The sequence below is a fragment of the Opisthorchis viverrini genome (genome assembly GCF_000715545.1).
Source record: "Opisthorchis viverrini unplaced genomic scaffold opera_v5_205, whole genome shotgun sequence".
Lineage (NCBI taxonomy): Eukaryota > Metazoa > Platyhelminthes > Trematoda > Opisthorchiida > Opisthorchiidae > Opisthorchis > Opisthorchis viverrini.
In genome coordinates this window covers 397,615-408,806 of record NW_008751865.1, presented here as the reverse complement: position 1 = coordinate 408,806, position 11,192 = coordinate 397,615, and the positions used below count along the sequence as shown (strand labels likewise).

Sequence of the window (11,192 nt, the reverse complement as noted above, 5' to 3'; positions counted from 1 at the left end):
AAGGTTGCTGATAATTCGTCGATAGTTGACGACCGGTTGCACCCTTCTTGGGGCTTATCAGGTAGGCGCAGTCCACGAGTTTCCGTGACTTGAGACCCAATTACACGAAATTAGCGAAATACACTCACCTGGTACTCGGCAACCTTATGAGTAGTGCATTACGAGTATACACGTATCGCGATATCTCAAATGTCGTAGCGACTGAAACATGAGGCGGTTTGGTGCAGCACATTCAGTTGCCTAGAAACATCACAAACGAGAGATTCGGCTGGGTTCCAGATGAGTCTCTCGCAAAGCCAGATTAGTTTGCAAATGAGTGTATTTCGCTAGGTCAGATCTACTTTGAACAACTGTTCTAAGATACATTTCAGGACTTTGAGGTCGTCCAATGTGTGGTCCGCATGTAAACAGGTTTCTCAGCACGCGTTTGCAAGGGCTGCGTCTCCCGAGCGTTGTCCACCGTTAAAGGCTCTCTTTCAGACCTTGTCGACTGGACAACGGTAAAGTTTGGATTCTCGATATCTTCCTATTTCATATAGAGTGACGTATGTTCTTAAGGGACGAACGGAATGAAACGATAAATTCACGCAAATTTATTCCTTTTGGTGCACTGTTTATGAAGGCCATAATACAATGCACTAATAAAAGTTTATAGTATAGTTGACGATGGTGAGTGAGAGGTAACACGTATAAAAATAAATATAACGCAAAACAGGGGGGCAAGTCAACAGAGGAACTTATCGTCTGTGATAGTTCCTTGGTGAAAGTCCGGACGGCGGGAACGCGTTTTCTTCTCAGTATGGCTCCTACACCTGTTCCATAATTGTCCGTGGACTTGTGGAGAGTGGTTGACTTCCTGCTCCTTGCGCGTGCGCGAGTCTGTGTGTCGGCTGTGATTGGTTTCTCCATATGGTGTTTGCGTTGCGTGTACGTGGGCGTGCCAGCACATGAGTAGTGGCTATGCTCACTAGACGGCACAGGCAATCGATGTCCGATGAGTCAATGTGATGTGATGTGGCTTGTGAGTAAAAAAAAAAGACAGGTCTCGTGATCCAGTGGGTGACTGTGAGCTGAACAGCTAAGTATGTGGATAACTGGGTAGCTACAAGACACAAAACTAATTTTAGGGAATGCGACCATCTACAAACTCAATCAAATTCTGAGATACTGCTCATAATTCGGAGATTCGGACTTTTCGGAAGGTAAAGATTGATGCCAAACAAGCAAGCCAGGAAGTAAGTAATTTCACTGGACACATGAACTTTTCATGGAAGAAGTTGTCGCCCGAGGAGCCAATCAATGAAGCGACCATGTGATGTTCAGTGATGTTTCATGGAAGAAGTTGTCGCCCGAGGAGCCAATCAATGAAGCGACCATGTGATGTGTTTTCAGTGATGAACCTAGTTCCCCGACAAGCCAGAAAGTTGGAGCGGATAGAGCGCTATTTATGGAGAGATCTGGGGGAAGCTATATCAACGAAGACTGTAACTTGGATGAATGAGCGTCGCCGGATGGGTGACCAGTGTCTGAAAATGCTGTGTGGAATCCCTGTGCAAAGAGGCTGCAATGACAAGCAAAGCTGAGGTTGTTGATAGTGGATTTCATTCTTCACTTTGGAGTTGCCGCTTGTCATGTACTTCTTCTATTGGCTTCGTTGAAGAAGACTCTCTCGGAGGAAGTTGATCCACTGGCATATGAAGCACGTGAGGGAACCAGCGCATCATCATCATCTCATCTACCGTGTGTAACTTCTCCAGAAAATGATTTGGCATTACTGACCATTCCGAAGAGACCGGTGATCGAATACTGGAGGTTCGTTATGTCTTCCGCGTACAGAAGTCAGGTTGCTCACCGACATAGCAGAACAGAGTTTTCTACAACCCTGTATACTCGACTTCTGACGGGCAGATAGTTTCCTTTGCTAGTGCTCTACTAGAACCCAAAAATTAGTTATACGAACGAGAAAACGGGGAGCACTAAGAATATCAGCTTGTTGAGTAAAATTATTACAAGAGGTGCATATGCGAACAAGGGACTTATCGTATTGCAGGTGCATGTTGATAAATCCTGTTGTAAGTCCGGATGCAGGTTTCGAGTCTTCTTTGCTGTTGTAGCAGCCTCACGTATTCCCGAGTATCCGTGCTTGAAGCGTCGTAAGTCCTGAGCGACTCTGCTCCGAGTTGGGCGACGTGTGTAGCTTTGTTGTGTTGTGTTGTGTTGCTGTGCTGTTATCCTATATGTAGGAACGTTTGCGTGTGTGTGGGTGTCAGCACATGACTTGTTGCTACCTTCCCAGACAGTCTATGTCAGATGAGTCACCCTTATGTGTCGTGATTTGTACGTTTAGGGAAAGAGGGCGAGTCTTGGGGTTCAGGTCTTGACTGTGAGCTGTGTAGTCAAGTGAGCCACGATTCTATGACGTGATTTGAGATGGGAAGAAAAAAAAAGACAAATCTCGTGATCTAGCGAGTGTCGGTGACCTGTACAGTCTCGATGAGGTCAGATAAGAGAGATCCGAACGTGCTGACCTCCCTGATCCAACCTCACAGGCGTAGTAGGTTGGAAGCGAGTCCTTTAATATCGTTCTGATAACAAGAATTCAACGAAAAGATAGACTTTGCTAATACATGTGAAATTAGCAAACTTAAGCGAGAGCATAACGTAGACCTTCGTTTGAGGACGGAAGTTTGTGCATATTGCTTGATACGTCGTCAAGCAGGTCTTCGAGACTCCGATCCCCTCGATCCACTTATTAGTTGATTTTAATGTAGCCTTTGAGTTTTCCAAGTGTGAACTAATCGCGCTACTGTCCAGTCGCTTGTGGCCTACCAGTCAATTGTTCAACCACTGACCAGAAGGTCGCATGTTCGAAGCTCCCTCTGAGTTTCATGGAACCGTTGATGATTCACAATATGGATGGAACGGATATATATTGACCCTCTGCTTTTCAGCTTTCACTGACCTCATTGGCAGGATATGTCTTCCTGTTGTTTTAGTCCTAAGCTGCCTCGCGTCAGTTGCTAGAACAGTGAGGCCTCAACTGCTGTTTTGTACTCGAAATCAACATCTCTCTCATGTCCTTTTCTTCAAACTACGGCCCACTGTTTGTGATATTCCAGGTTTTCGCCTCTCAGTATCTACCGAACCAAATCGTCTACTCTCAGTGGACCGCGGACTTTCCGCGAATCATGGTACGTAGCGGATTCCCTTCGACTCCACTCTCGCCTGACTGGAGCAAGACCACATCCTCCATGCTTTCACGAGAGTCGGACGGAAAAGGTATGTAAATTTTTAACGCTATGAGAACTGGGTTGAACTAGAAACTTTCAGAAATCCGACCGTCTCACAAAACTCTAAATGATTTTCAGGTTTTCGCAATCTGACGCGGTAGGAATTTGGTGTCGTGTTTGTGGTTCCAGTAGGAGATCATGATATCCCCGCGACACGAAAATGGTACGAGTTTGAGGTCTCTGCGGTGAAAAGTTGAGTTTTGGCATGCTTTTGGTTGGACTTAAGACGGCTCCAAATCGCCTACCGTGAATGACATGAAGGTTTTACGCATCTGTGACACGTTGATAGTCGTTACTGAACGACGATTCTGCCATGGCTTGCTCTGCTAATTCGTAAAGAACTTGTATGAACTCCAGGCTCCGCTGTTATTTGGCTGGGACACGTGAACCATGGATTTGGACCACTCACAAACGCCCAACCATCGTGCCTGTGTTAATCGCCCAATCAGAGCAAGGGCGACGATGGTCTGACCTTGAGGCCCTGTCCGGTCTGCTGTATGTGGCACACAGATCGCTTAATAATGTCGGTGTTAAGATCCTATCAAGTAACGGTGACTCACGTTCAAATAGTAAAAAAAAATCGAAACCCGCAATCGATGGGTCACAGCAAACGAATGACGTGGTTAGTAACCATACAACGCAGTCGCACCTTGACCCGAAGTCGGAAAGTTGAAGAAGTACGTTGAGAAAGCTGTTCCTTCCATAGTTGAGGTACAGTGTGGTTGCACCCAAGACGGAAAGAGGACAAGATTCTATAACCTTCAAGCCCAGAATAATGCTGCCTGACATGGATAGACAATGAAACTGATTACTTGTCACTTTCCACATTTCCAGCTCCATATTTGATTTGATTTTTTGGGGGTCTCGGGGAAATCTGTAGGAGGCTTATACAAAAGTCAAAACTAAATTCAACCAATTTCTAATAGTGAGCTTCAAATTTTTTCTAGTACGACCGTTGTGCGTTCGTCTTAGGAGCGACATTCGAGCACTTGGGGATAGTTGTACAACCAAGCTGTTCGATAGAGCTCAAAAGTCTGCATTGGAGCAGTATCTAGTGGTAAGAACCAAAGGAATTGGGGCATTCTGTTGCTCGATTCATGGGAGACCCAAAACAGCACCTAAGTTCGCAGCAGTTGTTAGTAGCTGGCTGAATTAGATGTGAAAACCTTCACTGAATAAATCAGATTGTAGATACCACGACGTATTGATTTGCACTTAATCGTGAGCAAAATATAGACTGATGGCAGCGAACAACACCATAGTCCCGTGACCATATTCACACTAATTAAGCCCACGCAGTCCCAGTAGTTGGCTGTTGGGTAGTCGGTAGCTTGAACTTTGTTCGCGATACACTTTTTGACCAGTTTGACCGTCTTTTTTCACTCCAATCTCCATACACGGGCTGTTTAGTGTGCCTGTTCACGCCAATTTCAACCTCCGCGATGGGACCCGGTAATGATGGCGCCATTGTATTAACGCCAGCGAATTCCCTTTCTAGCTTACAGAAAGTCTACGTGTCACCTATGACCCATTAAAACGGATTCGAACCAGCCAATGATGCAGTTCGAAACTCACCGGACGTTGTCAACCAATCAGATGTTGCCACACCAAAAATGGCAGGCTTAATGAGGAGGCAGCCGTGGGCATATGGCCTTGAACTGGTAAAGAACCTCGTTCAACAGTCCAATCCATTTTCCGTGTTGATAACCTATATTCATCTCAGCAAAGACCTCTTTCCCGAATGTGACCTATCAATAGGGTATTAGTCACAAACCAGTTAGCATTCCACTACAGAATCTCTTCGCACGTTCTATGCTATAAGAAAACAACTAATCCTGGTCAGGCTAATTGTTTAATGATAATTTAACCAGCTACTTTTATGACTAGCAATTAGACGCTAGCAACAGCACCTACCAATCACGTTTCCGCAAGTGCGTGCAAGTACGCTGAAATAAAGATATATCTAACTAGAAAGATTCCCATCCTCCTTAATTGAAAAATTCGTCCACCACGTGCCTCAATCGATCAATTGTAAAGTCTGATCGGATTTTGTGGTCGAATTCCCATGACAAAATCACGTTGTCCGGCATTGTGTAGGTAAGTCGGTCGAGCCCAATTTGACTGATGACTCATCAGTGCAAATTCCCGACGTAATTAACCTTTTTTATCCTAAGCGAATGGCGTGGTTGTAGTTTGACCTTTGTTGAGCCGATCGATTGGATCACGTGGTGCCTTCTAGTGGACTGCACTCTAAGGGTGCGCATCGATTGGCGTCAAAAGGAGAGAACATCATCTGACTGTCTGCAAGACGGTCCAGCTAGGAGTACGAACAGAGATCAGTTAAAAGCACTTCTTTCTGTACGACCTACTTTCGTGCGCGTATCAGCTGCTGAACTGTTTCTAACCATATTTTAAGCAAATAGTGCCTAAAACGCCTGGGTTCCTCGCTTCTGGTCTCCTCGCTTTCCCTGGCCTATACCGGGATAGAGAAAGCCCGAACGTTCCAGATGACTTAGTACTTTGATTATCGATTATTGTGTTGCAATCATTGAAATGGCTGAGCAAATTTAGTCAAACCGAGATAAATAACATTAGTGTTGTACGAATCAGAAACTGCTGCGTGACTTTACCGCATTATTCAGAATCCTTTTTCTTTTCAAAAGCGGACAATCGATATTGTGAGGTTGGTGGAATCACGGTGATTCTGATCAGATGAAGGCCGCATTGGCATCATTGAATTCATGTATAGATGCAATACACTACTCATAAGGTTGCTGAAAATTCTCGAATTTACTTTTATTCTTCAAGTCCTCGTTAGCAGCGGAGCGGCCCAGTCAGAAGTTGTCGGACATGGTGTCGAAATCAAGCAGGCTGTTGTGCACACTATCAATTCCGTGCTCGGATTTGTGTACGAGACTCGAGAGGAAATCGTGCGCCGACTGAACCCGTGAGTAATGCTCGGTATAATTCATTTGTTGAATTGTTGTCTAAGGTATACTTTTCTTCCCTCCAGCTGAACGAAACAGTACTTACTTCTCTGATGTCCCAGATGCCATCCTAACTAGAACGAGAATCGTTCAATCCGAATGGGGAAACCGTAAGACTGTGGGAGGCACAAAGATGAGGGTAAACGAGTTGACTACCTGAGTAGGAAAAATAACAACCTGAGGGAGATTTTCCGGGTCAGTTACTGAATAAGCCACTCCCATCGCTGCACTATCGACACCAGCTAAAAAAACATGAAATCAAGTGCTTCAGATCAGTTTCCATGTAATGTACCCCGTATAGATGTAATTCACGCAAAGAGATGATATCAGAAAAAAGGGGCTTGAAGGCGGCCTCTGTCTTGCTGGGTATCCCTTCCAACCAAGGCCTTTACTCTATTGCAAGCACTCCAAAACAAACACCATATTGATTCTCCCGCCCCCACGACCATCCAGAATGCTATTTTCTACCGTGGATTCCTTCTTTTCAGGGAAATTATACCTTACAGGTGCCACCATTTCGAACTCTTCCGGTAAGTTGTCTCTCCACGGATGGCGTCTCCCTTGGGAGAGTATGGCAGGCGACCTACCATGTTTCACCGCTCTTCCACACTGTTAGAGGCGGTAAGCACAGAGAACTTGGGCATGCCTGGGAAATGTCCACGACAACTACCTTTCCGCTACGTTTTTAACCACTTCGGTTAGGAGACCGAACCCCGTCAATCGATTAACACTGGGTCCATGTGATTGCTGAATTAGACTGTCAACAGCTTACTACTGTGAGGGAACGTCTAAATGAGTAGTAGGTAAAGCGTATGCCCCTCTGTCGCAGAAAAGGATGCTTATCAGATTAAGATGTCAGTCCACCGTATTTCAAAGTGACCTTTGCCCTTCATTTCAAACGCTTATTGGAGAAATTCTGTGAATGAAAGTAGACAAGTCAGAGAGATATCGTCTTCTCGCTCTTGTCAACCTTACTCACTGAATTTGTGTACTGTTCAATCTCTTAACAGAACGCTATGGCAAGCCTGTCAGGCCGACCAAAATTGCCAATCGATGCTCAGCACGCAGGCCCAACTAACCTTTTTCGTTCCAACCAATCAGGCAATGATGCGGTTCAATCAGATGAACAGTACTCACAAGGTACTTTAACCCAATTAAAATGACGCGCCTCTTTTACTATAAAAGACCTTATAATGCGGGTTTTGCTCCTTCCTTGTTTGTTCCAGTCAACGTTTCTACGCTACCTGGTCATACCTGGACAGATAGAGGTTCAAGAAATGACACCCGATCTATACATAACAATCGATGGTTTGGCCAGAGCCATCCGTTTCCGATTGACTACCACGGGTAAGTGTTACTTGTTCCCATGGGGCTTGCGAAACAATCATAGGTCCATCTACTCACACTGTCATCTGGCTCAGATCTAAATCTCAACGCCGCCACTTCCGGGAAAATGGGCGGGAATGAAAACAGCTGAACAGGATGTGAACTAGCCACCACAGCTTACCGCTTTCGGTCCAGCCCAGAACAACGTGACCGGTCTTTGAACTTTCCGTATCCGGAATAGGTTCATCTGGTGGGCGTCGCTCGTTTGATTTTTGGTGGAGCTCTGTGTTAGTAGTGAACCCTCGACAGTTGTCACCAGCCTTCTCTGGTCAAAACCAATGAGTGCAGTTTAAACTTGAAACAGAATTTTCATGTTCAGACGTGAAAATTCAGATGCGTCCAACGTGCATTGGTAGAGTGGTGTTTACACGGTCCCCTCGTATGTCAGATGTCCGGGGTTCGAATCCCGGCACAGCCATTGGACATGCACTGCTGATGAGCTCTTATAAGAGCGAAACTCGAGCCCAATGCTTCCTCCCTTTGGTGATGACTCACCGGAAAAATTACGCCAGAACAGAAGGACGACCTCTGTAGGGTTCGCATCAAATAGTCCGTGCTGGTAAGGGGGTGTGTCAAAGAAAGATAACCTCAGAAAAATCATAACCACTCTATCCTCACGGTCGTCTACCGTTGCAGGATCACTTGTGTGATGTCCCGCACCTCAGACGCACCACGGTACGATTGAGACGCTTGCCAGCGGATCACGGTAAAACAAAAAACGCGCCTGACAGAATCAGCGTGGGTCGGACAGTGAAGCCCGAATTGTGCCAATCGGGTTATGAGGCTAGTCGCTTACGTACACTAGGTAAGTAACAGCGACGCCTGTGGAACGGAAAATGAGTCTTAGTGAAAGAACAGAGTGATGAACACTAGCGGTTTCAGGATGTCGTCACAATGTGTACCGTCAAGTTAAGGTCGTTTCTTTTGCGAGTCTGTCCGCCACGTGCCTCAATCGATAAGTTGTGAAGTTTGACCGGATCTGGTAGTCGCATTCCATTGACACAGTCACGTTATCTGGCATTGTCTAGGTGTGGGCAAACTTGAAAGGCAGTCGAGCCTAATTTGACTGATGACTCATCCGTGAAGTAAAATTTCAGTTCACATTTTTTTATTCTAAGCGAATGGCGTGGCTGTAGCTCGACCTGCATTGAGCCGATCGATTGGATCACGTGGTACCTTCTAGTGGACTGCAGTCTAAAGATACACATTGATTGGCGTGAGAATGCGCGAACATCATCTGACTGTCTGCAAAACGGTCCAGCTAGGAGTACGAACGGAGATCATTTTGAAGTATTTCTTCCTGTATCAGTTGCTGATCTGTTTCCGACCATATTTTAAGCAAAAAGTGTCTAAAACACCTGCGTTTCGTAAATCTTTTGTTCTATTTGAACCCAAATCGGACAGATTTCTACAAGTACTCTCGTTTGCGTACGAATTAGGTTGTTGTGAGGGAAGCTTAACAGAATCCAGCTAAATCTCTCGCTGATCGTGGTCCACTTCCACTGTGTGTGGCACCAGACCGCCTCATGTTTCAGTTGCTACGATAGTGGAGAAACCTCGTAACCAGGCGTAACGGATCATTCACAAGGTTTTTGAAACCCCTCGACATCCCATGATCGGTTTCGCTCTTCCACTTGGGGCTCATCAGGTAGGCGCAGTCCCTGAGTTTCCGCCAAACCCATGTTCTACTTGAACCTAAGTTGGGTGCAATCCTCAATTACAAACTAATTTGTTCTCAGCAAAAGTGGCCCAACCTAATCCCAGAAGAAACCCTCGCTTATGATAACTTCCAACTGGATGAGGTTCACAAAGGCCGTCTCACGTCTTAGTTGAAATGATGTCACAATATAGATTAATGTAGAAAATAAGGTCAGTAGAAGCTATGGGTCTTCAGCGACATTATCAACAGGATATCTTGAATACCCTGCCGAAACCGAAACACTGACTGACCCCTCTGAAACCATTCAGTTAGAGAAAATCGTATCCCGTTGAGATTCTTGTTGGCAACGATGAAATCTACAAGCGAATCGAGTTCAGAGAAGTACTCATAAGCCTACCTCCGCTTTTTGCCTGGCTACTCTCAACTGAAACGCGACAATTTTCGTTAAAATCTCGGCATTAGACATCATATCTGAGTCCAACGTCATGTGAGTGCTTGGGAAATTTGAATCACCTTGCTGTGGATTTAGTCCGGGGCAAAATCGATAACTCTAAGGCGAAAGTTTGACGCAAAACTTTGACTGAAATCTGAATTTCTATGTTACCATCTCAAAGCGTACGTCGGGCTCAGCTGTAGTTCCGATCAGACTCCGGTGTGTATTTTATTGACCCTTATTGCAAAAGCCCTAGAAGTTCTGTAAAGTGTCTCACTCTTACGAAAATTCCACATGCATCAATGCGTATTTACGTGCCAAATGAGAACCCACGTGGGGAGAACACTCATTTGCAAATCAGTTTGGTTTTCACCAACCCAAATTGGATTCAAGTAGATCATAGGGTTGACGGAAACTCGGGGACTGCGCGCCTACCTGATGAGCCCCAAGAAGGGCAAAATCGGTTGTGGGCTGTCGATGAGTTTTCAGCAAACTTGTGAGTAGTTTCATTTATGAAAATATGTTGCGATATGTCGAATATCGTACCAACTGAATCATGAGGCGGCCTGTGTGCAGCACATTCAGTTGTAGAGTATCATAAACAGGAGATTCAGTTGAGTCTTTCGTGAAAACCAAATTGATTTGCAAATGAGCGTATTTCTCGAAAACAGTCCGATTTGGGTTCAAGTAGATCATAAGGTTGACGGAAACTCGAGGACTGCGCCTACTTGATGAGCCCGAAGTGGAAGGCCGAAACCGGTCGTGGGCTGTCTTGAAGTTTTCAGAAACATTGTGAGTAGTTTCTTTTATGAAAAAGAGAACCCATTTGATTCTATTGTCTTGTAGATGTTTACGTTGAAGGACGTCTTCCGGGACAGGGTTACGTGGGTGGCCGTCTGATTAACGTGAATCAAGTAGCAACCAATGGAATCGCGCACGTGATTGACCATATACCAGGCCTTCCTTACCAAACGGTCCAACAATACTTGGCTCAGACGCCTGAATTCTCGTAAGTCCACCTCTCAACTGACTTGATGCTTTCTTCAGGAAGTACAGCGAATACCGCTTCGTGGAGACGCTCACCGAAGGTGGACCTTATATTTATTTCGCTCCAACAAATGAAGCCCTACAAATGATGGAGAACGACACCGCTCTAGGTCTTCGTCTTCTGGGAGACCTTGACAAAAGGACTTGCGTGAGTTGTTGATTAGCTGCAGTTGATCCTAAGTTTTATTCCAATTTCATTCGCGTCACTCTGCTTCGATTAGGGGATTGCGGGACTCGGAGTTCATCCTTATCCAACCTCATCAGTCTCGTTTGTCACGCGCTATGAGACATGAAGATCTGACAATTTGGTGCCATGTGGTGCCAGTTTAACTGGTGCTAGCTAAATGCTTGAATGATAAGTCTGTCTAACTCTCAAAATGCCCGTGTAC

General features: G+C 45.4%; 1 protein-coding gene across 1 annotated transcript in view; it reads left to right on the top strand.

Annotated features, from left to right (window-relative positions):
• The window catches only part of T265_08242 (hypothetical protein), a gene marked incomplete at both ends in the record, with an annotated part of 50,171 nt that overhangs the window by 33,370 nt on the left and 5,609 nt on the right, over window positions 1-11,192 (top strand). Inside the window, 6 exons of the mRNA XM_009173989.1 lie at window positions 3,120-3,279; window positions 6,099-6,237; window positions 7,288-7,417; window positions 7,504-7,624; window positions 10,603-10,765; window positions 10,804-10,951. Of these exons, the coding sequence (XP_009172253.1) occupies window positions 3,120-3,279; window positions 6,099-6,237; window positions 7,288-7,417; window positions 7,504-7,624; window positions 10,603-10,765; window positions 10,804-10,951 (861 nt within the window). The remainder of the gene's footprint in view (window positions 1-3,119; window positions 3,280-6,098; window positions 6,238-7,287; window positions 7,418-7,503; window positions 7,625-10,602; window positions 10,766-10,803; window positions 10,952-11,192) is intronic.